The sequence below is a fragment of the Drosophila santomea genome, chromosome X (assembly GCF_016746245.2).
Source record: "Drosophila santomea strain STO CAGO 1482 chromosome X, Prin_Dsan_1.1, whole genome shotgun sequence".
Classification (NCBI taxonomy): Eukaryota; Metazoa; Arthropoda; class Insecta; order Diptera; family Drosophilidae; genus Drosophila; species Drosophila santomea.
This window is the reverse complement of record NC_053021.2, coordinates 14,774,690-14,799,841: the sequence shown is the minus strand read 5'-3', so window position 1 is coordinate 14,799,841 and position 25,152 is coordinate 14,774,690. Positions and strand designations below refer to the sequence as shown.

General features: G+C 44.0%; 6 protein-coding genes across 8 annotated transcripts in view; 3 read left to right on the top strand and 3 right to left on the bottom strand.

Annotated features, from left to right (window-relative positions):
• Positions 1 to 5,567: 5,567 nt before the first annotated feature.
• On the bottom strand, positions 5,568 to 7,388 carry LOC120456511 (AP-3 complex subunit mu-2). The gene is made up of 6 exons (XM_039643377.1): positions 7,284 to 7,388; positions 7,133 to 7,220; positions 6,752 to 7,077; positions 6,531 to 6,690; positions 6,018 to 6,470; positions 5,568 to 5,913 (listed from the first exon to the last, which is right to left on the bottom strand). Exons 1-6 carry the CDS (start codon positions 7,316 to 7,318, stop codon positions 5,728 to 5,730), a joined length of 1,248 nt encoding a protein of 415 aa, XP_039499311.1. The 5' UTR covers positions 7,319 to 7,388; the 3' UTR covers positions 5,568 to 5,727.
• A 156-nt stretch (positions 7,389 to 7,544) lies between these two features.
• Positions 7,545 to 8,219, top strand: LOC120456734 (small integral membrane protein 4). The gene is made up of 3 exons (XM_039643721.1): positions 7,545 to 7,663; positions 7,748 to 8,009; positions 8,078 to 8,219. The coding sequence occupies exons 2-3, from the start codon at positions 7,856 to 7,858 to the stop codon at positions 8,161 to 8,163; spliced, it is 240 nt and encodes a 79-aa protein (XP_039499655.1). The 5' UTR covers positions 7,545 to 7,663; positions 7,748 to 7,855; the 3' UTR covers positions 8,164 to 8,219.
• On the top strand, positions 8,169 to 8,401 carry LOC120456735 (protein brawnin). Its single transcript, XM_039643724.2, has one exon. It carries the CDS (start codon positions 8,169 to 8,171, stop codon positions 8,352 to 8,354), a length of 186 nt encoding a protein of 61 aa, XP_039499658.1. The 3' UTR covers positions 8,355 to 8,401.
• A 95-nt stretch (positions 8,402 to 8,496) lies between these two features.
• LOC120456733 (gastrula zinc finger protein XlCGF26.1) lies at positions 8,497 to 9,913 on the bottom strand. The gene has a single exon (XM_039643720.1). It carries the CDS (start codon positions 9,842 to 9,844, stop codon positions 8,549 to 8,551), a length of 1,296 nt encoding a protein of 431 aa, XP_039499654.1. The 5' UTR covers positions 9,845 to 9,913; the 3' UTR covers positions 8,497 to 8,548.
• Positions 9,914 to 10,142: 229 nt separating this feature from the next.
• LOC120456967 (coiled-coil domain-containing protein 25) lies at positions 10,143 to 11,143 on the top strand. Of its 2 annotated transcripts, none has more exons than XM_039644113.1 (2): positions 10,143 to 10,222; positions 10,298 to 11,143. In XM_039644113.1, the coding sequence occupies exon 2, from the start codon at positions 10,321 to 10,323 to the stop codon at positions 10,948 to 10,950; it is 630 nt and encodes a 209-aa protein (XP_039500047.1). In that variant the 5' UTR covers positions 10,143 to 10,222; positions 10,298 to 10,320; the 3' UTR covers positions 10,951 to 11,143. The 2 variants fall into 2 exon arrangements, with proteins under 2 accessions (XP_039500047.1, XP_039500048.1); XM_039644114.1 differs by having other exon boundaries at positions 10,185 to 10,222; positions 10,278 to 11,143.
• A 4,142-nt stretch (positions 11,144 to 15,285) lies between these two features.
• The window catches only part of LOC120455622, a 45,705-nt gene continuing 35,838 nt past the window's right edge, over positions 15,286 to 25,152 (bottom strand). For both annotated transcript variants that reach the window (XM_039642005.1, XM_039642004.1), the window contains exons 2-6: positions 20,391 to 20,447; positions 20,130 to 20,336; positions 18,824 to 19,017; positions 18,583 to 18,679; positions 15,286 to 16,714 (exon numbers count right to left, since the gene is read on the bottom strand). In XM_039642005.1, the coding sequence (XP_039497939.1) occupies positions 16,557 to 16,714; positions 18,583 to 18,679; positions 18,824 to 19,017; positions 20,130 to 20,336; positions 20,391 to 20,447 (713 nt within the window). In that variant the 3' untranslated portion in view covers positions 15,286 to 16,556. The remainder of the gene's footprint in view (positions 16,715 to 18,582; positions 18,680 to 18,823; positions 19,018 to 20,129; positions 20,337 to 20,390; positions 20,448 to 25,152) is intronic.

Below are 25,152 nucleotides of genomic sequence, written 5' to 3'. Positions count from 1 at the left end.
TCTTGAACATTACATTTTAGACGCATCATAACTTTGTATATTTATTGTTAATATTTTTAATAGGTTTTGGTAATATGTAATTGTTTTCCGCAGGTTACAATTAGTGGGTCACTAACTCTAAAGTGATGCAATCGCGGGGAATCGGGTAATTCTGTAATCAAGTAACTCAGTAAAGTCTACATGTCTCTTGAGCAATTTACGTGGAAAGTGTGGCAACAGAAGGCTGGGGAGATGTTGAGCAAATTAGCATATCAAATTGAGTTAAACGCTGCAATTGGCCTCAATAAATACGTAAATAAATATTACGGCATGGAGCCGCGGAAAGCGAAATCGTTATGGGAATGCGAATGCAAATGCTAATAAAAATGTAAACTGGGTTCAAGGAACTCCCTCTTTCTTTCGCAAAAGTGTCAAAGTTCTTTGCCGTGAATTGAGTGCACTTGCAATACATTTTAAAACTGAGTTTCTTTATGCATATTTAGTTGGATAAGTAAGAATAACAATTTCAGCCCCACAAGCGATTCAGAGATAATCCAGTATTTCCTGGTCAAAGCTCGTGCTGCACATCCCCCAGGTATCTAGGTTCATTTCCGTGGTGTGCCACAAACCAACACACACCTTTTTGATGACCTTGCACTTGCAATTGTCAAATTAATTTCGCGCTGTTTTTTTTTCGCACAATACTCGTAGATTTACGGCACCAAGTACACCTACAATGTATGTGCTTGCACCCCATACTATCAATTTTAGTGGCGAAGTGGCGGCCTCTGGCGGCGGTGGCGACAACTGCTTACGTAAGCCCCATTTCACGCAAACCCCTAAATTTCGCTTTAGACACAATTTATTTATTTATAAAAAGACTCGCTGCGAGTCTGTGAATTGTTGACGGTTTTGTTGTCTCTGATTTATTGTAATGACTGGTTTTTTTTTTTGTTATTGTTGTTGTTATTTTGTTTATTTGCCTTTACTTTGTGGCAATTGTGTCTGGTTTTTGTTTTAATTCTTTGTGCTCCTTACTCAATGCGATAAATTAACTTGAACAGGGCGAAAACAGACTTCCAGTTTGGCCTGTTTCAATATTTTCTCCATTCTAAAGCTGTTATTTATAGGAATTGTATTGAATTCATATGATCTAAGCATACAAGTAGTAGTAGCAAAAGTAATATCTTCCATTATCTAAGCGACCTCTAACCTCTTATAAATCGATTAATTAAAAACAATTTGTGACACTGGCTAATTAGTCGCCGCACACGAGAAACTCGAATGAAACGACGAATGAAATGAATGTGAGTGCCAAGACTTTTGGCATTAGCATATCACAGATATCGTTGGAATAAGAAAATACCATTGCTTCAGTATGCGTAAGCAGTTCATATTCGTACCAGAGAACTGCAGCAAGCCACCGGCACCCTAAGTGTACCCGCTAAACACCGGGAGTCTCCGCACCCGGGTGTTTGGAGACACCCTAAATTTAGCAATGACAAACACCCGGGTGTTTTGCCACCAGGGTGTTTTTTGTACTTGCACAAAAACACCCGGGTGTCTGCTGTGCAAAGAAGTTTAGGGTGGGTGACGCGCAAGCAAGAATCGGCCGCAGGTACTTTTCTGTATGCATAAAAATTGTATGGGTGGAAGCGAGACACGGTCCAAAAAATGTAGGGTGAATGGAAATACCCAAAGAAAAGGTCGTGCACATGTTTTTGCGTTTTGATGTATCTAATGTCTTAACAGAAAACAAACTTATGTATTATTAAATAATATAATATATATATTATAATATATTATATATATTATTAAATAATATTTGTACTTAATTAAGACAATTCTATTTCTATTGCTTTTTTTTATCACTTTAAAAAGAAAAATTATACATACAAAATTAAATATGGGAATTAAATATTAAAAATTTTAACAAAGCAAGTAATATAAGATATAAAAAAGAAATGTCTATTTCGTGTTGGTGAAATTTCTGTAAAAAGAATGCATACATCTACAGATTTTGGGCGTAATATATTTCGTTTTTCAGTACTCACTGTACTTTTCTTTTTCGTATTTTACCTACCACAGGCACTCGAATGTCTACCAGACACCCGGGTGTTCACCAAAACACCCGGGTGTTTACCAAAACACCCGGGTGTTTTGCCAGACACCCGGGTGTTTCCGAGAAAAAGGCACTTGCCTTTTTCTGCATGTTTGCCTTCTCTACCCTTCGTTATGAGTGGCGAGTGTGATCGGTACCCGCGACGTAGGGTGCCGCATTGATTCGGGTGCGCAGGCACCAGGGTGTTTGCAGACACCCGAATATTTTGAGCGGGTGTTTGTATGTACCCACGAAAACCGGTGTGAGTGGCACCCGCACTCAAAATTGTTGAGTGTGATCAGGGTGGCAAAAAATGCCACTCTTGCAGTTCTCTGATTCGTACTTCGTATATTTTGTTTATCGCAAATTGAGGATTGTGTGTGGACGGACAGGGGATCGAAATGTTAGTCATTTGTTCTTTTGTTTATCTGCAAAGCCAGAGAAGTGATTAAATCTGCACTCCACTCAAAAATACTCACACTGCGTTCCATAAGCACACTTTGTGGCATATGTGTTTCCGATTCATGTGGTGATTGTGATTGTGATATGGATAATGGTTCTGGTGCTGTTGCTGTTTCTGTTCAGTGTCTGGATTCAGTTCTAGTAGGGCCATCGAATGGCGGAAGTTTCAATCGTTTTTAATGAGCCTCATCGCACTGACACAGAAATTCTAGTTTGTGGAGGCGTCTTCATGTCGCGAATGCCCTCGGATACATTGGCTATGCTCGGCTTTTCACATAAAACCCATTTCTTTACCCGAATTTCAACAATTTGAATTTAAAATAAAAGTATAGGACATGCATTTAATGCCATTTATGAATAAATCTGTTTCAAGTAAACTACTGATACTGATGTTTCAAGTAAACTACCATGTTCTAATGCCCATTGGAGTGAGCATCATTCGCTGGATCTGTTTACCATTAACCCCCCCATTTACCCCCCATTTTCCACCCATTTTCCACCCATTTTCCAGCCACTTGCCCCGCATTTTCTGGCGGAGACAATCAGCGTTTCTAATTAGCCGGCCAGACAGGCGAATGCTTATTAGACAATCTGTGGGGTGGGGGCGGTGGTTTGTGCTCCGGTTTATAGATATTACCCATAGTTTTGAAACCATGTGGGACGATTCAATTGGCACGGCCAATTCAACACCTTTCGCAAAGTTGGGCAAACAGCAATCAAAGCAGACAAACAAACAAACAAAGGCGAAAAGCACAAAGCAAGGCAAACACTGCGAACAAGCAGAGTTTAAACATTTGCTTAGTGCACCGGCGACAAGTTGCATAAATTATTATCGAACGGCGAATGCAATTGCACGAACTGCTACAGTAACCCCCTTTCCCCCATCTCCACTGACTATTTTGTGGGGGGCAAGTTGGGGTGCAACCTTGTTGCGCTAATGACAAATGCTTGTTGTTTGTCTTTCACTCGAATTTGTTTGGGGCCAAAGGCCCCATTAGTCTTAGTGAACTATTCGAGGTTTCGTAGTGCACATAGAAAGTATAGCTTGCATTGTGCATAACTTGTGCATAGAACTACAGCATAATATTAATGAAAAAAATATTCGTAAACTTATGTATATTCCATGAAAGTCTCATTAAATAGTTGTCCAAAAGAGAAATCGGTCTGCGATTTATGTAAATGCAAGTGCGAGTACACAACATTTTATTGCAAACTCACGATATACAAACACACTACTTAAAAGGTAAAGCATGAAAGAGCATTGTCAAATTTACTTAAAAATTAAGCCTCGAGCTGTACAAACAGCTCCTCCATTTGAAAGTAGATCAAATGCAGTTCTGCACTTGCAGCCATTTAGAAACCACTTAGCAAGACGCTAATGGTTAAACATCACTGGAGCAAACACGTCCACCAAACAGAAGCTAAAAAACATCTAATGCATTTTGAGTGCTCAGGACTTCGTATCGAATTGAACTGGAATGTGGGGGCACGACATCACGTGCATTCTCGATTAAATGGAAAACTTATGAGGCTTCATCGACACCTCAAGCGGACGATTAGAAATCACATTCAGATGCCTTAAATCTGTTCATGAACTGCAACAATTCCGAGCGCAATTAACATTTTCAACGCGGAATCTTAAGTGCTACTTATGATACCCTCGCTGATTTGTTCTACTTAAGTTTCAGTTGAACATTTAAATAGTATGCATTTATAAATGAAAAATAGGTGCCTTTTATTTTTAAACGTAATAAACTTACATACATACGTTACTAAAGTATGAGATTTTATTATTTTTAGCACAGAATCTATTGCATTTTGCATATAACTGGGTATTTATGGGTTCGACTCCCTGACGCTGCCCTTAAATTCTTGATTTTAAATTGTTCGCCGCCGGCGTTGGAAAATGCAAATGGGATGGGAAACATTTACAATCGAGCCGTATGAAATGCGCTATCAATTACGGCGGCTAAATGCCAGCGGATTTTCATTCCGAGGCGAGGAAGACAGAGATAGCGATAGGGAAGCCCTAGGAGGGCCAAACGAAAGACTGAGGCAACGAACTCGTGTCGCCCGCTGTAAATGAGGGATAGAGCTGCTGGCCCCCCTGGATTTTGGTGCATGCTGTGTGGCGAACTGTGCTGCCCCTTTCCCCTATTCCCACTTTCCTCCTTTTATTCCGTTCTTAAGGAACTTGCTTGGCTTTTAACGATTGTTTCCCACGCTTGAAAAATGACTCGCCGCGAACTGGACTCGAGAAATCTGAGTTATTTTCTCGACCCGTTTCGGGCTCCAAGCCCCAAACATTTTGGGCCCGTTCAAGAGCTGGCTCCCTATGTGTGTGTGTGTGTGTGTGTGTGTATAACATGTCTAGCCATGGTCGACGTCGCCTTTTCAGTGGCGCTTGTTGGCTACCGTTGCACGCCGCGCCCAAAAGCCTAGAAGCTGTTGCTGCTTGTGGCTGTAATGGGTTAAGGGGGTGCGGTCCAAGGCATCGGGGGCGTGGCAGGGCAAACCGGTTACCGGTCTCGGCCAGAGGCGAAAATGCAGCTAAGCTTGTATAAGGAGATAACGAGCCAACACAGTGAAACCTCGAGTGCTTGTTAAATGCATTAAATAATTAATAGGGATTTTAAGAATTGAAACTCAATAAGTTTTTCGAGTAAATGTTATAACTTTTAAATTGCCTAGAAATGTACGTTAGCGAGTGTCTACTGTTTCACATTGTTCACACACACATTTATAAACAAGATGTATACATACAATTCGTATGCTAAATGCGTTGGCCTGGCTGCAAAATCAAGTTTTGCATTTTCATTTGAATTTATTGGTTTCCTCGCTGGCTGTTGGCTGTTGCCAGGCGCACTGCGCTCGAGTGGAGTGACTTGGAGTGCAGTGGAGTCAAAGAAGCCATTGCCTTGCCATGCCACGCCACTCGAAGACTTGCGACTCCATTCCCAATCGATTCTCGCATTCTTAACTCTTCGAATATGGCGACGCCGTCCAAGAACAACGACACGGCGACTACACTTGAAGTTTAACTTTTATGGGTAGATATAGATACATAATTGAGATAGAGTGGGAGAGAGGCGAGGGCTCAAACATCGAATGACAAAATACAGCGGAATACACTTAACGTTAGCACTTAATTAAAGCTGGAATTGGAATCTGGATTATGATTTCGTCTACATCCGCACCTGAAACTTGCCCGCCTTGGTCAGGTATTTGACGCCCTTGAATGGCTTGTACTTCTCGCCGTACATGTCCAGGCGATTTACCTTTAGCCCAGAGACGGCCAGCTGCGAGATCTGGAACTGGACATTCACGGATGGATTGGCATCGATGTTGGTCGTCCCGGGCGTAATGGAAACCTGGGGGTGCAAGGACAGTATATAATTAATGGGATACAAATATAAATGTATGATTTAAGATACACGACTCTTGTCAAAGGATAGATCTCAATATATATTCTTACCGATCCCCTAATATTTGGCAGCTTGGATACATCGATCCGTCCCACATCCCAGGACAGCGTCTTGGTCACCGAATCGAAGGTGTACTTTCCCTGATTCGGCGTCAATAGACAATTGAGCACACACCGCGGCATGGTCAGCTCCAGCTTCACCTTGTCCACGGTGCGACCCAGGGTGTTCCTTGGGCCAATCGTCAGGTCCAGACGTCCCTGCTCGCCCGTTTTGATCGAGAAGTTGTGGCGAATGTAGATGGGTATGGCCACCACGGATTGGGAGCTAATGTGATACGACATGAGACGGAAGTTGCCGTCGGGCGGGATAAAGGAGAGCAGGCGCTCCGCCTCCCAGCGCTTGTAGCGCACGCAAGGATGGAAGGAAACGTCGTCGAAGAGGCGAGGATTCATGAAAGATAACGTCAGATCTGGCATGCCGGATAACTTGATGCAGCAGTCGATCTGTTAGAGAATATAGCAGATGCAGTCAAGTGCTTTTTTGTGGACTTAAGTTAGACTTACGTGCCCCTGGATCTCAGCAAAGACCGTGGATCCCGATTTATCAATGATGGCGTCCACCTCCTCGATGACATCGAAGTACGCCTCGTTGTTGGTGTACCTCACGCCGGCTCTGCGCCAGCGAACAGCCGACAGCTGACCCGACGGCAAGGTGGTGCTTACACTGTGGAAAAGACACAATTAAGATAAATAAAAGGCAAAGACAAAGGGATCATTACACATACTTGCTCTTGCCCGTCACCGTGTTGGCAATGGTGCGCAGGATATTGGGCGGCTTAATCAGCTCCTTGAGGATGTTGCTCTCGGTGGCCAGCGGGAAGCCATTATCGAGCATCTCGTCCAGCAGCTCGTAAACGACCACATAGTTGTCTTTGATCACGGACTCGGAGCAGTCGCCGAAATAGTCCTGGAAGGTGTCCACGACGCGATGTAGGAACTCGATGACAAAGAGTGGCGGCACCTCCTGCTTGCAGGCGGCCACCAAGGACACCGTGTCCCTTTGCACCGTGATCAGGTAGTAGTGGGGCGTGGCTATCACCGGCGGCACATCCTGCAACGGAAAGATATGGTTAGTATACAGCCCATACGTGGCAGGGGCGACTTACATATGGAGCAGCGCGCTGGGCGTCAAGGAAGTATTCGCACACAGATCTCGAGACAACCGAGCGCCAATGCTTTTCCAGGAAGACCTCGCTAAAGTGCGGATACATATGGGTATTACATCGTTAATACATGGCATTTATGCGTTTAGCTTACCCGCCGCTGTTCACTATAAACAGACTGTGTATCATAATTCGGCCTAAATTGTTTACTATTTAAGCTCTGTTTTTTTCAGGGATGAATAATTAGCGATGGCAGCGTGAAGGTTTTAAACTACGACGCTCACGAGGCGCTGCCTGTTAAGCTGTTAAATCATTTAATTAAATTGAAAGTAAGTAAGACTAAAATAAATGAATAATGATATATATACAGTTAACTTATGCTTAAAAATCATATGACACAGTTAATTAGGAATTACTTCACTGCTGCTGTATTGTAGTAATTACTCTCACGCAAACTCATCACTAACTCACTCGCACATCTCTAATTGAACAGCTGATTGCTGCGAAACGGAACAAATGGAAATTGAACGTGTGGCAAGTGAAGTTTCCCTTTACTTTTGACAAATAATAAATAAACAAAGTAACAAATATAAACATTCTGAATCAAACTATTTACAGAACTAACGCACACATGTGACGAGGCAATACGCAAACACGACACCTTTGAATTTCGCCTTCAAATTGGCGAAACAAACACGGAGTTATATAATCGCCGGCTGAAAACACATGAGTCCGTACAGCGGATCTGTGCGTCGTCTGCTGGACAGTTGGCCAGGAAAGAAGCGCTTCGGTGTCTACCGCTTCCTGCCGCTCTTCTTCTTTCTGGGCGCCGGCCTGGAGTTCTCTATGATCAATTGGACAGTGGGCGAGACCAATTTCTGTGAGAATGCAACGCGTTAAGCGCGTTACTTCACTTTTACTTACTTATACGGAATATTTTCCTTGCAGACCGCACTTTTAAGCGCCGCCAGGCGAAGAACTACGTAGAAGAGCAGCAGCATCTGCAGGCGCAAGCCACGCACAGCACTCAGTGAACAAAATGCCCGCCGGAGTTTCCTGGGGCCAGTACATTAAGTTCCTGGGCTGCGCCCTGGCATCCATGATGGCCGGATCGCAGGCTGTACACCTCTACTATAAGCCACTGGAGGACTTGCCCACCTACATCGAACGGGAGCAGCACAGCACACAGGTGGATCCCACCGCAAAGCCACCGGAATCTGCCTAAAACCGTGTACTTGACAAGTTACTGGCCACTAAAGCTATTTAAGTCAATCTCTGCTGTTTGTTGAGTAAGGGGTTGTTGGTTATAGCACATTCATGTCCTATGATGAGCGCCATTTGTTCCAGAAACTTTAAAAGACACCATGTTTCCACTTAATCAGTCTATTTAAGAAACGTTTCAACTAAGGCTACCTAAGACTATTTCTCGTGCACCTTTCGGTGGTTTTTAAGACACGTTTGTTGCCGGAAGGCCTGTCCGCAGGTGTTGCAAACGTAGGGCTTCTCTCCCGTGTGTATGTACTCATGGTGCCGCAGGGTTTTCCTCGACGCAAAGCTCTCCGGACAGTGGCGACAGGGAAAGGGTTTCAGCTTCAAATGGACCGCTCTCACGTGGGCTTCGAGTTCGAATCGCCGGGCAAATCTTCTGCCGCAGTGCTCGCAAGGCAACTTGTCGCTCGAGTGCATCAGCATGTGCTGCAGCAGCATGAACTTCTTGGCCATCCGGCGGCCACAGACCTGGCATTCGTGGGGCAGCTCTTCCTGCACCTCGTGCTGCTGCAGAGTGTGGTACTTGAGGGTGTATCGTGAATGGAACTCCTTTTGACAAATGTCGCAGAAATGGCGCTCGCCGGCGCCGCCCTCCCTGGCGGCCACCTCGTCCTCCGTGGGATGCTTCGTCTTAAGGTGGTACTTAAGATTCGCCGACTGGTTAAAGCTGGCGCCGCACTGCTCGCAGATGAATTTCTTCAACGCATCGCGTTCACGCGGACAGTGCTTCAGCCTTTTGTGCTTCTGCATGGCTATGCGGCTGGTGTAGATCCTCTCGCATCCTGGTTGGTCGCAAGGATGGCGCCGCTCCTTAGGCGCGTGCACCTCTCGAATATGGGTATACAGACCGCCCATGAAACTGTAGGCCTTCTCGCACTGATCGCATTGGAAGGGCCGTTTGCTGCCCTCGTGGACCTTGCGGATGTGCGCTGCTAGGGTGATCTGGTGGGCAAAGCTGTGCCGGCACAGGGAACACTTCAGAGTGTTTCTTGATCCTCTGAAGGACTTTCGGCTGGATTTATCCCTCTTTATAGCCGGCTCATCGATGGGATCCGGGTCGGGTGCGGGTTCAGGTGGTTCCAGACTATGTAGCGACTCTTGGTCATCCTCCCTGCCGTCGTAGACCACTTCAAAAGTGGGTTCCTGTGGCTCTTTCTTCAGCATTTCCAGCAGCTGCTTCCTGCACTCCTCGGCTTTTCGGCGAAACCTCTCGAAATTCTGGACCGCGCTCCGGCATTCCAGGCACAGTTCATTGGGCAGCCACTGCTGGTCCACGTCGTGGTTCTCCACATCCTGCGATAGATTTATGTTGAGCAGCTGCTGCAGCTCCTGGCTGATTGGAATCTCCTCTGATTGGAGCTCCGTCTTGATGGGTTCCTTGTCCAATTGGACCAGGCAAGTGCGACAGAGTTCTCGAGCGGATTCCCGGGTAAGGGTTAGGGACATTTTGCCGCTCGTTAACAAAATGCAATTCAAAAGGTTTATTGTGCGGAGTACTAACAGCTTGTGGCTTTGTGGAAGAAGAAGAACATCAACTACAGTGCTCTCTCTTTAAGGCTAACCTCCTATGTTTAATAATAATAATTTAGTATAAAAACAAGAATTTTCAATAACTGATTATTTAAGAAAATAGAGCTGATAAATCCAATTTAAATACGAAGAATGTACAATATATATTCAGTTATGCAGAAATCTCTACTAAGCGAATTCCACTGTGTTTATTTGCATTTGCAATTTCGGGCATGGCGTGCTCTGGTCACACTGAACTAGAGATGGACTTGAATCAAGCTTTTTAACAAATCATATTTTGCTCCCAGTAATCAGGTAAAACAAACAGCTCTTGCTGAAATTAAGAGGAAAAGGTGAAGGTGTCAGCCAGTTGAACCCTTTTATTTGCAGTTCGTGCTCTGGAATCTGGCGCAATGGTGTTCTACTTCAAGAGCAATGTGATCCAGCCGCCGGCGATGCTCTACATGGGTCGCGACAAACACGAAAATGAAGAGTTGATCAGATGGGGATGGCCGGAGGACGTGTGGTTCCATGTCCACGATCTGTCCTCGGCCCACGTGTACCTGCGGCTCCGGAAGGGCCAGACAATTGATGACATACCCACCGATGTGCTGGTGGACGCCGCACAGCTGTGCAAGGCGAACAGCATTCAGGGCAACAAGGTGAACAACCTGGAGGTGGTGTACACCATGTGGGAGAACCTGAAAAAGACGCCGGACATGGAACCCGGCCAGGTGGCGTACCACAACGAGAAGGCGGTGCGTCGCATCCGCCTGGAGAAGCGCATCAATGAGATTGTCAATCGACTGAACAGAACCAAGACGGAGGAGGAGCACCCCGATTTTCGGGGACTGCGCGAGGCGCGGGATGCCGCCGAGCGTCAGGATCAAAAGAAGCTGCAGCGCGAGCGCCGCGAGCAGGAGAAGGAGGCCGCCAAGCAGCGGGAGCTGGAGGCGGAGCTACGCAGCTATGCGTCCCTCCAGAAGTCGGAGAACATGCGCACCAACTACGATGCCGGCAACGAGTCGGATGACTTCATGTAGTCCCCGGGGGCAGGACCAAGTCCATGTGCACCCACGCATTTACCCAAAACATCTATCGCCATCCTCTACGTTTCTTACTCTAAAAACCGCAAATCGTTTTGTAAATGTCACATTTTTGGTTCTTTAGAAAATGTGCGGAAGGCATTGCCAAAGAATTGGAGTGTGAGAAAAAAATATAGATTTTAAACATCAATCATCTCAATTTTAATTTTAAATTTTACAAATTTACATATATGAACTGCTTGATAGTACGTTTACATTATCACAGGTGGCGTGTTAAGCACAAGCTTGAAATTGTGTTATCGATAGAAAACTGTTAAACTGCATATTTGTGTTATTTACATGTCTGTAAACTTAACATCCTAGACTAGTTAGCATAAGGAGTAACGCGCAGTCTGGCAGCTCCACCAGTATATTTGAAAATTGCCCGCCAAAAAATGTAAATATTCCAAATTGGCTGGGATCCATTTAATTGTGCTGAAAACAATTCGCGCTGTCATCTGGCACATTTCCCACAATTTGATGTGCCTTGCCAGCATCTGCAGCGTAAGCCTTTCCTTTCTTGGGCTCTTAGTTGATATTTTCTTGCCCATCTTTATGAGTGTTTATAGGGGGGGTTTTTGGGGTTCTGCTGTTTGCTGACCGTTTTATGGCTTCAACGGCTTGTTGCCTTTCTGAGTTTCTGGACAATTTGCTGTCAGCACATGGAAATGAATGGCAAATCTTGGGTCAGCGGGCGCCACTCGCTTTCGGCTCGGTAACGCACTCATTATCGGGCATTTTATTTTCACGCATTGTTCGCAACAACAATGGCGTTCGAAAAAAGGGAACAATGGGATGCCCCCCGAAAATGCGACATGCGAAGAACTTGATGAGGCTGCGTGTCCTTTTGATTATGCCATGGCAATCTCCTCCTTTTCGCTGTGCTCCGTCATTATGGCCAGTCGTAAACATTGATGACAGTGGGTCGGTCTGGCTGCACTCGGGTTACGCCTCCTTATCCGCCCCCATATTCCGCCCCCTTTCCTGATTGATTCCCGGCGCCTGTGGCATTGTTTTCTCCGATTTAAAATGACTCTGCGAAGATGCTTTATGGCCGCCTGGGCAGCCAGCCAGCCAAGTTTCCCTGGCGATAATAAAGTGGCATGACCATGAAAGTGTCCGCACGGGGGTCACTGTCAAAGGAATCCCTCTCCACTCTCTCGGAAATCCCCCCTCTCGGCCATCAGTGGCGGCAATCGTCGTCATTAATCAAACTGGCTACAGTAGGCCCCCACACTTCGCAACCCTCGTCAAGAAGAACTTCTCGCTTTTGCTCTTTATTGCATTTGTCACCACAGCACGGATGCACAGGGCGAAAAAATGGTATGGCTTCAACTATACACATAACTTGGGGCTGCCATGAGCTCATGTTTTCTCGCTGTGCAAACAAAACAGCTCGAAGTGGTGAGAAAGCACACACATTGTGCTGGCGAAGTGGGCGATGTCCAGTCGCAGACACAACCTACATAATTAGAAGAATTAGGATCTACGTAAAGGATCTACGCAAAGTAACGCAAGTGATTAACTAGTGGCTTTCGAGCCAAATGCAGCAATGCAGCGGCGATTAATCAATTGGGGCATCCATTATGTTGCATGCCACGCAGGAAATTGGCTGGCTAAAAGCGAACGCTCGTGTTTTGGCAATCAAGTTTCCTATTTACTTGCACTTGCAGGGCAGCTAGTTGGCGTCCTTCTGGGCCATCACTCATGGAAGGTGGAGGGAGGCCATCCATCACAGCACTTGGTCCACTATTAGTGGGGCAACCACTGTGCTAAATCTGAACTACATTCGCCATCTTGATGACAGCGATTAGCTAAGCTGCAGCCCCCAAAAAGAACCAGCCATGCACTCTGAATAATGGGGGAGAAGTTTTCCATTTAGCTTTTAAATGAAATTGCAGAAATGTTTGGCAGGAAAAGATACAATATCTATCTGCAACAAAGCACAAGTATTCTGCATTCGTCACTTTTTTGGAGCATCTAAAATTCCTATTTACGTTTACGACCACCGGCAGCTGAATAAAGCTGCAGCAATTAAAGTGATCGCTCATGTGGGAGTAGCAGGAAAAGCGGGAAAAGTCGGAAAAGCGAGTGCTGCGCTGAAAATTTGATGCGTCTGCCGAGGGAAAAAGGAAAAGTGAGGAAATGGCAGTGGCACTGGCAGTGGAAACGGAGAAAGGAATTGCAAGTGCGCAATAGCTGTGCGTCCTGTTTTTGTATGTGTGTGTGTGTCTGTGTCCTTGCAACAAAAACGAAGATGCTGCCAAGAGTTGGGGGCGTTGATGGCTTCCGGCGTCTGTGGGCACACAACAACAATAACAACAACAATTGCTGACGTGTGTGGATATGCTGGAATGGAATGGAATTCCATTTAAATGTCCCTCAGTGGACAAATCAAAGATAACGACGAAAAAGCGCCAACGAGCAAATTGAAAAGTGCAGAGAAAATCTGAGAAGACTGTTTTCCACGAAATATTATTAACTTTCAGCTGAATGGACAAAATTAAATGCCAGCCATGGAATTAAGTTATGTACCATCTTTCTAGGCAGCAAAGTAAGTAAATGTTTTAAACTGAAAGTTACGAAATACCAAAGGCAATTACGTGCTGTCCCTGGATCCACAAGACCATAAATCTAAAGTGAACCCCATGCCGTCGTAAAAATTACCATTATGCGAAGCGTTTTTGATTAGCCACTTGTGCTGAATTTGTAAGCCTCCACTCCACGGCCATGTCAATCAATCTTTGACACACAATTGGCCGAGATTTGCATGTCAGCCTGTTTGCTGACCCCCAAAAATTGGATCTCCCAAGTGGATCTCCCAAGTGGAGATGGTCGTGTGCCTGAAATTAATTCACATTGTTATGCAGATTTCCCCCCTGCGCCTTTGTCATCGTTAAACGTTTTGCACATTACGCTCGAGCCAAGTGTATTTATGCTTTTGGCCAAATTTTCAGTGTGCTAACAATGTTTGTGGCACTTTTATGTGTGCATATTTTCCTCTTCTAGTAATTTCTTTATTTACTAATTTTACGAGCTGACTGTGCTGAATTTCAATATCTACGTTAAGTAAGCAATATCTGCAGCTGGTCAGGTTAACGATTTAAATATTATACTAACTTTGAATTGATATTCGCTGAGACAATCTCGTTAATATGAAGTATCCAGTATCCAGTATGCAGCCTCCAGCTTTCAGTTCATTCTCGAAAGCAATAACTCGTCCAATTTCCTATTGTTGCAGCTCAATGAAGTCGTTTGCTGTTCTTCTCCTCTTTTTTTGGCGTCTAGGCAGCTGGATGGAGATGCCCATGTTTCGGTACCACGAACCACATGCCACCACAGCCACCCATCTGGAAAACTCCTCGCAAAGTGCGTCACTTGATTTCCTCGCAAGCTGCGAACTTTGTGGATGAAGGAAAAGCGGGGTGGCTGTTTGATTTGTGGCCCGCGGCGGCGACAAGGTCGTTCTGCTCCCCCCTCTTTACCCACTTCTCCCCTTTCCCCTCTTCTCCCCTCTTCTCCCCTCTTCCCCCTTTTCCCCCTTTCCCTCTTTTCCCCCCTCTATGCGGCTGCACTCAAAGTTCCAGAGAGTGTTGCCAAAAATGGACCACATAAAACATGGCCAAGCCAATAATTTGCTAGACTTGAATTAAAATAAAGTGCTCTTTTGCTGCTCCATGCAGATTCAAGCGTTTCAGTGCATTTGCCTTGCTTTTTGCTTTCCGTTAAATAATGCTTTCACTTTGGCCAAGAGTGGCCGTCACGTCAAATGGCTAAAAGCACAGCTCTGAGCCATCATAAATAGCTGTACTTGAACCCGATGGCCGCGATGGCCGCGATGGCCGAGATGGCCAGACATTGAATGGCTTCCGTTTATTGGCCCCATTGCCACGCCCCCTTTGCCATTTACGCGCTTGGTATTGGCCGCCTTGTCAAATGTGTTTATGGCCAAGAGCCCTTGCTGGAATCGAATCGAATCGAACCGCCAAGTCGACAGGACGACATCTGTGAAATGTTGCCCGTTTATGGATTATTGGGAGTCGAAGGAAAATAGCTTTATACTTTATTGCACGCCCATATACTCCATACCATGCCATAACATACCATAAACACTTAAGCCAACGCATTAACAAGGACATCTGCCCGTCGAGTTTCGTCTCCATTTTCATGGGAATTAGTCGCATTGAATGGCTTAAACTAGTGGTTAATATATATATAATATATTCGTGGGCAGCCAATAGAAATTCGACTTTGTTTCAAATATAATTTTTAATCGAATTCATCAAAATGTATGTATATAATTGTTCTTTGGTTTAACACATACATGTGTCTATATATTTAATGTATACATAGTTTAGTTTTTGATATATTACACGAGTGTATATATATAATTGGTTTTGCTCAGGCCCTTGTAAATACTCGTATTGTAAACAAGTTAATTAAACATTAATATTCAACAATGTATGTATGTATGCGTTTACTTTTCAGATTCGTGAGGAAAAACGGTCTGTGAGTTGAGTTATAGTTAAAACTGATAATGGTACGTAATGCTTTAGTTTTGGTAAAGTGTACATTGATCCGCATATTTTCCACTAGACTTTTTGGTAGTAGTTTAGCTTAGGCCTTACATATAATTCGCAGCTTTGGTTTTTGGTTTTTTTCCTTTAGTTTACTTCGATCTGGATGGGTTCTTGGTTTAGCAGCTCCCCAGGAGACCCAAGGAATTTAAAGCTTTCGTTAGTTAGTTAGTTGTTCCTTTGTTTCCCCTCTCTATATATTTCCTTGCATCAGTTTTCTTCGCTATCTGCTTACTTTTCCGGTTTTTCTTGGTCGAAATTGTCTTAAGTTACGATACATTTTAAGGTGCAATACAGAGGTGCTGGGAAAAGATATTAACACGGGTACTTTGTTTTTGGTCAAGTTTGCAGTTGTATGCTGATCCATTTTTGAGCTTTGGGCTTACGAACTAAACAGTTTCGCAGTTATACATTTATTTACTTAACGTGTATGTATGTATACATATGTTTTGGGCTTATGTTTATGTTTATTACTTTAACAATTTGCTCTGTTAGCCAATAATTTGAATTCAAGTTGGAGAAACACGCTAGGAAAATCGGGGATTAGCTGACAGACTACGTTGAGTAACACGGGATAAAATAGAATAGAATAGAATAGAATAGAATAGAATACGCTAAGATAGATACATCTACATATATTTTCTTAATTTTTTATTTCGATAATTTAGGTGTTAAGTGGTCCGAAAAAAAATTGACTCAAATTGACTCTGTGCCAGCACAGAAATGAAGGTGTGTGCGACAGAGATAGTTGGGAAATGGAAATGGAATAGAGTTTAGTTGTGTGTGGCAAGTACTATGACTATATATAGAGTTGCAAGTATTGGACAGTGCTATTCCAGCGAACTAATCACACCGAACTCTCTCTCTCTCTCGATTGTAGGCACCCCAATATACAAGTATGTAAAAGAAAACCTCACAGACTGACTTAGCACACGCTTAGCACAAGGATCCTTGGGCACAGGACTCGCCATCCGGCAACTCGGCATCCTACACCTGTTCGGCACTCTCGTCCAGCACCATCGAGTGCAGGTCCATCGCCGATCTGGTCTTCCTCGGCGGCCTCGGCATCAGATAGTGACTGGTACTGGCACCCACAAACACCGAATTCTGGCGGGGACGCGACGCCGAGACATGCGAGGCGTAACCTGCAAGGACATGGAATAATGGATCAATTAGTGTCTTGCTCCTGTTGCTTTAAGCAACTAAATAAACTCCTCACATATGTTTACAGCACCACGCACACCGAGTTCTAAGTTCTTAAAAAAGTAAGTTAATCGGAACTTCCTAGCTTTTATAGTTCCCGAGATCTCTACGTTTATACGGACAGTCAAACGGACGGACAAACAGTTCGACTTGGCTATTGATTCTGATCAAGATCTGATCTGATATACATTATATGTTCGGAAAGGCTTTCTTCTGCATGTTACATACTTTTCAACGCATATAGTATACCCTTTTACTTCTTTGCCAGAAAACAAGTGTTTTATTCGTCATATTTTTTCCCCAATGCCCTTTACTTTTTGCCCTCTGCGATTGGGGGGATTCCCCTTTCCCCACCCACCTCGTCCCGCCTCAACTTAATAGACTTTCCGCCACGACATCGAGGTCTCAACTCAGCGATTTGCCCACATTATCAGCCATTTTCATGCACCGCAAACAATTTACAAGTACATTTGCAAGTTAAGTGAAATAAATTCAAACTTCTGCTGAGAAATGCACGATCTTTATACTCGATTGCAGCACTATGCAATATTTCCAAGGCATTTTTCATTAATCAACGTTCAGTAATCAACTTTCAGTAATCAACTTTCAGTAATAAACGTGAGTAATGAAATTTCTTTGTGTGCTTATTTTCCACTTTTATCTGGCATGTTTTATGTGCGTATCCTTATCATGGGCCGCTTGTGCTCCTGTCCGTGTCCTTCCTGCATTTCCACGAGATTTAATTGCTCAGCTCTGCAGGATACGTGGCTGTAGATGTGTGAATGTGGAGCAATTGCGGTTGTGGATCTCGATGGTGGAGCTCAAAAAGAATCCCCAACCAGCAGCGGCATTAAAATTGTATTGTTATTTGCTTTCACATACGCTCCGCTGCCTTCGCCCAACGCGCAACTTAATTGTCTGGCAACTCATTAAAAACGCAAAAAAAAGGAGAAAAAAAAAGAAGTGCCAGGATCAAGATAAGAGGGCGGGAAAGTGACTACAACTAAATGCTGTATTTACTAGTGCTAGTGGGGGCGTGGCCCTCGAGGGGCGTTGCCATTAACGAACGCGCCACATTAAGCATAAGTATTTCGATTCGCAGCGACTTCGCTGGATGGATTATAGCTGGGGAAGGGAGGGGATTGGGGATGTTAACCAGTTCATTTAACTAAACTGCGACCAAGCGGCGCACTTGAGCATTGCTACAGTACAAATTAGTGACTAATGTCGTGACTTAAGTCGAAAGGGCAGGGGAATAACTTTAAAATGCTGCTGATTTCCTGCATATATAAAACACTCTTATAGTTGTTTAAAATTCTCTGTAATTTATCCTTGAATTTCTATCAGATTTCTATCAGATTTCTATCAGATTTCTTTCAGATTTCTATCAGATTTCTATCAGATTTCTATTAGATTTCTATCAGATTTTTATGAGATTTCTATTAGATTTCTATTAGATTTCTATCAGATTGCTATCAGATTTCTATCTTTTTTCTATCAGATTTCTATCAGATTTCTATCAGATTTCTATCAGATTTCTATCAGATTTCTATCAGATTTCTATCAGATTTCTATCAGATTTCTATCAGATTTCTATCAGATTTCTATCAGATTTCTATCCAAAATCTCTACAAATTGCACGCATTTCGAACCACTGTGCGACGCACAAAAGTATGCAGCACAAGTGGCGGATACTCGGATACTCAATGGATGGATGTTCGATTTTAATTGCATTCAACTTGGTTGGTTTGTGGGTGGTTGGTGGGTGGCGATGGGTGCCAAATGAAAGGCAAGCAAATGACGTACATACCCTTGGCATAAATGTTGGGATTATAGGCCGCAAATTGGCACGTCGGCATATTGAGATTGTGCACCATGCCCATCGACATGCGCGACACGGAGGAGCGCTGCAAGAGAGATGTGTCCCAAATGAAATGCATTTAATGCGCTAAAGTTTCAGATGCATTTAAAGTGAGCTCAAGGCGTTACTTTGGCCTCAAACTACAATGCACACTTTGAATAAATCCAAGCTTAGTTGCATTGAAACACACCTGGTGCGTGGTAACTGCATCCAAATCGACCAGCGGACAGGAGCTGCGATGCTGCTGCTGGAACTTCGGCTGATACGGCTCCAGCATGCGGATCTTGCCCCAACGGTTGAAGAAGAGCATGATGGCGCCCACCCAGAGCACCAGGACCAGGCCCACAATCAGTACCTCCTCGGTGCGCACGATGATCTTGGGTCCTGCAAAAGAGCACATACATATATTGCTTATTGTTTATTTGTAGATTTGTATATATTTGTATTTGTATATATACAAAGTATATTTGTTGATTTGTATATTTGCTGATTTGTATATTTGTTGATTTGTACATTTGCTGATTTGTATATTTGTTGATTTGTATATTTGTTGATTTGTATATTAGCTGATTTGTATATTTGTTGATTCGTATACCTTTGAAAGTAAGCAGAATGTTCGCCATAAATATTATGGATTTGTGGGGATTGCAAACTGGTCGCACGTACCGCACACGTAACACGTACATAACTCAAGAGTCGGGCTCGAATTCAATTATCGTCGACGTGAAATCTCCGCGATAAACAAACGGATTGCGACTGACACTCGGATTTATTAAGCAACCAAATCGGCGTTTTTAGTCTGGCTAAATCCAGCAACGGGGATTTGTTTCCAGGTGTTTGAAGTTGCGCCATGAGTGCCGTGAAAAATGCAACATTTGCGAGCGGAAAATAAATCCGTGGCATGTGTCGCATATCCTGCGAAAATGATTATGCCGCAACTGGAAACACCTCTAAGTCGCGCCTAATCTATGCTCATTTGAAATTGGTTGCAACCAAATTGGGATTCTCCTATAAACATATTAGCTAATAACACATGACGGTGAAGCCAGGATACAATACTCCAAATTGCTGGATAGCCAAAAAAAATACGTGGTAGCAAAACCAAACTATTTTTTCAATCAAAGTTTGGTTAATTAAAGTTTGGCGTTGGTTTTTGCTGCTCAAACTTTCAAATAAAACTTTCAAAATACAACTTTAATACAACTTTAATACAACTTTAATACAACTTTAATACAACTTTAATGCAACTTTAATGCAACTTTTTATTGCGTTGAATATATGTACATATGAGCGCATGTGGAGTGGGCTTTAAATTTTAATGCATAAAAATGCTTCTCGTCCAATCAAGTGCTTTAAGTGGCCAAGGTGGCAAGGTGGTAAGGTGGTAAGGTGGTAAGGTGGTAAGGTGGTAAGGTGGTAAGGTGGTAAGGTGGTAAGGTGGTAAGGTGGTAAGGTGGTAAGGTGGCAAGGTGGCAAGGTGAATGAGTGAGACGCACCTGTTTCCGCTGTGGTGGTGGTGGTGGCATTGGCGGCTCCTGTTGTGGCACCTGTTGTGAACCCATCGTCCACCTCCTGGCTGCCCAGCTCGCCCAAATAATCCTCGCTGCCATTCGAGGACGCCGATGACGAGGATGGCGGCGAAATGGGCGCCGTTTGCTCGACCTCCACGAGGAAATTGGTGCCCCGCCAGCCGGAGCCCCATTCTGTGGGGATTCAATAGCTATTCATTAAATCCGTATCGAAAGTGGTGCACTCACCTTCTGAAAGAGCCGCTGCTGTGGTTAACTCTTCGGCGAAAACCTCCAGACGCACAACTGCAATTGGAAAGCAAATGGTGCCCATAAATGACAAAACTTTTTGGATTTAATTCAATTATCGTTAATAGAGCCATAAAAGTATTCCCATTTGGACAGATTTCGCCATTCGCAAACTTGAAAGCACAAATCTTTGCAAACGAAGAAACTTGATAAGCTCAACTTGAGCTTGTGGCAAGTGGCAACTGGGAAAATATTATGCGGACATACAACCAGCAACGGCAAAGAAAATGCAATAAACACTGTGCAAACTGATTTGATGGCCAGAGAATTATGCCAAGTCGTGCACTTCACCATTCCCTCCATAATGCAATTGTGCAGCACTTAAAGGATCGTATATGGCCATGCTTATCCCCAGTTGATTGCCTATCCCCATGGGCAGCAGGGGGCGTGGTTCGGGGGTTTGGGGGGGAGGGGGGTCGAGTGGATGGTGAGTGGTGTCAAGGATGGAAAGTTTGCCCAGACGCTGACGTCGGTGAAAGTTTGAGTAAAGTGCTGCGACTGCATTTCTCGGCACTCGGCAGCATATGCAAATGTGGGTGGGGTTAGGAGGTCTATAGTTTCCCATCCACATCCCAACTTTCACTAGTTATTTGCTGCCTTACAAGTTGGCGTACAACAGTGGAAACAGTGAACTGGATGCTAAAGACCTTGAAGTGGATGCGTGTGTTCTCGGCTTTCCCAAATGATAAATGCCTCAAGTGAAGCCTGGGCTCGAAATGAAAGCCAGAAGCAGCCCAAAAACCACATGGACCATGGACCACAAGAACCGCAGAGACCATCACCTGGATGGCGAACAGGTGGGAGCCGCAAACACCACTCGAAATCCTCGTCAAAGTGCTAATGACACGTGGGAAAATATGCTCCATAGTTGGGCTTTCAAAGATAATTATTACATGAGTTGCCAGTACAAGGAAGTTTTCTACCAAAAGAAAGAAATTTCTCTTTGCAAGCTGCATGAAATTCATTGAGAGTGTAATAACTTCCCAAGCAGTTACCACATTATTTGCCAGTGTATCTAAGAATTCAGGGCAATGGCAAATGACCTTGAAAGTGTTTAAGGCCAATTCCCTTGGAGCAACCACCTCCGCTCCTGGCAGCCAGGAGCTGGTCCACCCATGAACTATTTATTTAGTTGCTTCATTTGCCTAATTTGCTTAATTACATGTGTTCGGCCCAAATCCATGCACGAAATGAGCTAATTAACATGCGCAAACTATACGCAATTCCCACAGGAATAGGTACAAAGGATGTGCAAGGATGTGCCATAAAGGGAGGGGATTTTCCACCTTACTATCTTCTGCCAAATTTCCCCGTAATTTATGAATGAAAAGCGAGACGCAAAAGGGAGGAAAGGAAAAAAAACAACGGACATTGTGATGAACTGGGAAAAGTGTAATAAAAATCAAATTAGGGAAAAGGGTGAAGTGCAATACCGGAAGGGAAAATCGCTGCAGGTAAGCCCAATCTGAATTTTTCTTCCTCTCAGTTTCACCGATGCTCCTCACACTCTCTCTCTCGATTTTCTTTCGCTTTTCCTCAGTGTGTTAGCAGTTTGGAATTGGCCATTAAATGCTCATTAGAGCAAACAAACAAGCCAGAAAAACGACAACGGAGCAATGCAATTTTAATAATCAGTAGCCAAGGGACAAGGATCAAGGATGTGAAAAAAAAGGACGAACGAAGGCACTCAGCCGGCAATTAACAAGAGCATTTTTTGCGCAATTTGTGACTCACCACTCGCCACTCAGTGGGGTTTTAGTTGCAAATGAGCAATGTGTCTGCAGCCAAATTAAATATGAAACCCACCGAGACAAAGAAAAACATCATTTGCATATATGTACATACATATATATGTATTTAAGCCAGACAGAAAAATGGGTTTAATTCTATAGACCAGCCTTTGAAGGCGCATTTGATCTGTGTGTTAAGTAAAACGTAAATATTGCGAGGAAAATTAAATGAAACTCGTTTGTATTTGGTAGGTAGCTCGTAGACTTTTCCACATGCAAAACGCAACCAGGACAGCCAAAGTTTCGCACACAAACTTTGTGAAAAGCGGCGCAAGAAAAACGGAAGCGAAGCCGGGATTACAAATGTAAATAAACATGATGGGGAGAAAAACTCCGTAAGCCATTCAATAATTCATAAGAAAACACAGAGACAGAGACAGAGACACAATGGCTGGGATGCACGGCGAGAAACGGGGGGCTATGATGACGCAGGACGACAGTTGATAACACACACAAGCACACAATTACAAATGGGGGATTGCTATTGATTTTCTACGATTACGGGCGACACAAGATGACGACCCTACGCCACCGAAAGTTACCGTGTTTCCGATTTTCCCATTCAACGATTTTCCGTTTTTACCGCTTTTACCGATTTTCCCCAGTTCTCGGCAAATCAAAGGAAATCAAAGGGGCGTCAGTGTAGAAGGAGGTGTGGCAGCCAAAGCCGCTTACCAATATGCCACAAAACTCAACTGAATGTGACGCATGCAGGGACATTTTCCAAGCTCACGTTGAAACAATTCACCAGGAATGGGCTTGCAACTTGCAGGACATTCAGTGAATCCTTTTCTGTATAATAGTACTTAATCAGACAATAGCTATAACATTTTTAGCAATAATAATACGTTTTTCATTGCTATTTGTAATAAAAAAAAAAAATATGTTGCATGCCACAAAAGGGAACCGCGTTGAGGAAACAATGTAGAACTAATTTCAGGAGCAAACTGGCCAGGATTTCGTAGTGTAATGGAGTGTCCTTCTTCCTTTGCCGCCAAAATCACTTTAAAGCTGGCCAAAAACCGAAGAATAAAGCAAAACTGCGATGGGCACGTAAAGTGGCCATCGTAAAACGAGGGGCTAAAAGGAGGGGGCGTGGCAGATAAATGGGGAATGCCTAATTGTTGGAAACACTCTCCTGGTCAGAGAAGCATTTGGCCATTCGAGCACAACTGTACTTAAGTGATGCTTTAGTGGAGAGTCTTACAGCTAACGAACACTTGCGACCCCATAAAACGCACTATATCATTTTGCTGAGTGTGGTTACATACAGAGTTTTTGCAGTTGCTTTAAACTTTATGAGTTGGGGATAAGAATAAGGAAAATATGCCTTTCAAATTGAACATGAATATATAGTACATATGTTATTAAAAAAAAAGAGATTTAAGTTCCTGATGGCCTTTGAAATGCAAAGATTTCAGTTTGTAACTATGCCTTTGAAATGGCAAAGATTTCAGTTTGTAACTATGCCTTTGAAATGGCAAAGATTTCAGTTTGTAACTACAAGTAAGTACAGTGACTACAAGTAAGTGAACTATGGCTTTGAGTTGTGGTACTGTACATTTTCACTTGTACAATTCACCTGCACCGCCGACTTTCTGAACTTGTCGACTTTCGCGTGGTCAAGGACTCGCAAGCGAGCGAGCGAGCACCTGGTCTGGTCCTTGGGCTAAATTATCCTGGGCAAATCCAGGATACCCCAGCTGGGCTGGTTGGCATCAGGTGAGATCGGTGATTGTCGAAATTAGAGCCTAAGTAGCCTCGCCCATTTGCGGCACACATGTGGATGTGGTGTTGCGATGGATGTGGATGAGTGCAGTGCGATCTCTTCACCGTATTTCCCCCGGCTCAGTGCGTCGCGAAATTCCCAAACAGGATGCGGAAATACCAACCAGGACACAGGACGCTGCCACATCGGTGGGCCTTTCCGAGCGCCCAGCTTATTTTTTGGTACCAAGCGACCTAACTTGACCCTGTCGTCAGGCGGCATCAACAAGTGCGCTGCTCGAATCATCATCATCATCGAGCTATATATCTGTATCTGTATATGTATCTGCATCTGTAGCTGTATCTCTATCTGTATTTGTATCTGCATCTGTAGCTGTATCTGTATATGTATCTGCATCTGTAGCTGTATCTGCATCTGTATCTGTATCTATAACTTAGTGCTAGCTACCTGACCGATCTGGACCTCAGCACGCGGTACGGTTTATGGTTTTATGGCCATGGCCAAGGAGTTGCCTCCGATACACGGAAAATGCGTTTCGTAAACAAAATGCGGCCTCCATTCGCATTCGCATTTCCACTTTCACATTCCAGCACTTTCCTCCCAATTTTCCTGCCTACCTCCCTCCCTCCCTCCCACCAACCGTTCATGATTTGTTGTGTTTTTCTTTTTAGCTGTTTGCTAGAAACAAAAAAAGAAACGGAAATTGCATTGATGCTCCTCATCACAGATGTCCTGCGACCGCGAGCGTCCTGCAAACGGTCATGTCCTTGCCATTGTCCTGATCCTCATCCTTCGCTGTTTTTCTCGTTTTTTCTTCTTTTTGTCTTTTTGCCCAGCTGGCTCAATAAAAAATATACGCGTCGGTTTCCAAGACAATTGCTTGGCTTGCACTTGTGCCAAAAGCGTTGCATTCAACAGCGTCGAGTACGCTGGAAAAAATCGGGGCCACATTGCATTTTATAGCAACAGGTACGTCGCTGAACTGCTGAACAATGAAGTGGATCCTTGAAGCACTTTCACTGCCAATTAAATGGACCATGATGTTGAGCATCGGTATGAGTTGAATGGAAAACTGCTGTTGCAGTGGATAAAGCAGCAAATGGAAAAGCACTTGATTAAACTTTAACTTTGTTCCATGTTATTTTCCTTCTTTTTTTTGGTTCGACCCTCTCGAAATGTGTGA

What these genes read in the sequence shown, in the direction of transcription:
- LOC120456511 (XM_039643377.1), bottom strand. Translation starts at nt 7,318, where the DNA reads ATGATACACAGTCTGTTTATAGTGAACAGCGGCGG. An exon ending in CCCAGCGCGCTGCTCCATAT is followed by an intron (nt 7,078 to 7,132) that starts GTAAGTCGCCCC and finishes TTTCCGTTGCAG; the next exon opens with GATGTGCCGCCGGTGATAGC. An exon ending in TGCCAAATATTAGGGGATCG is followed by an intron (nt 5,914 to 6,017) that starts GTAAGAATATAT and finishes TTGCACCCCCAG; the next exon opens with GTTTCCATTACGCCCGGGAC.
- LOC120456734 (XM_039643721.1), top strand. Translation starts at nt 7,856, where the DNA reads ATGAGTCCGTACAGCGGATCTGTGCGTCGTCTGCTGGACAGTTGGCCA. An exon ending in AGTGGGCGAGACCAATTTCT is followed by an intron (nt 8,010 to 8,077) that starts GTGAGAATGCAA and finishes TTTTCCTTGCAG; the next exon opens with ACCGCACTTTTAAGCGCCGC.
- LOC120456735 (XM_039643724.2), top strand. Translation starts at nt 8,169, where the DNA reads ATGCCCGCCGGAGTTTCCTGGGGCCAGTACATTAAGTTCCTGGGCTGC.
- LOC120456733 (XM_039643720.1), bottom strand. Translation starts at nt 9,844, where the DNA reads ATGTCCCTAACCCTTACCCGGGAATCCGCTCGAGAACTCTGTCGCACT.
- LOC120456967 (XM_039644113.1), top strand. Translation starts at nt 10,321, where the DNA reads ATGGTGTTCTACTTCAAGAGCAATGTGATCCAGCCGCCGGCGATGCTC.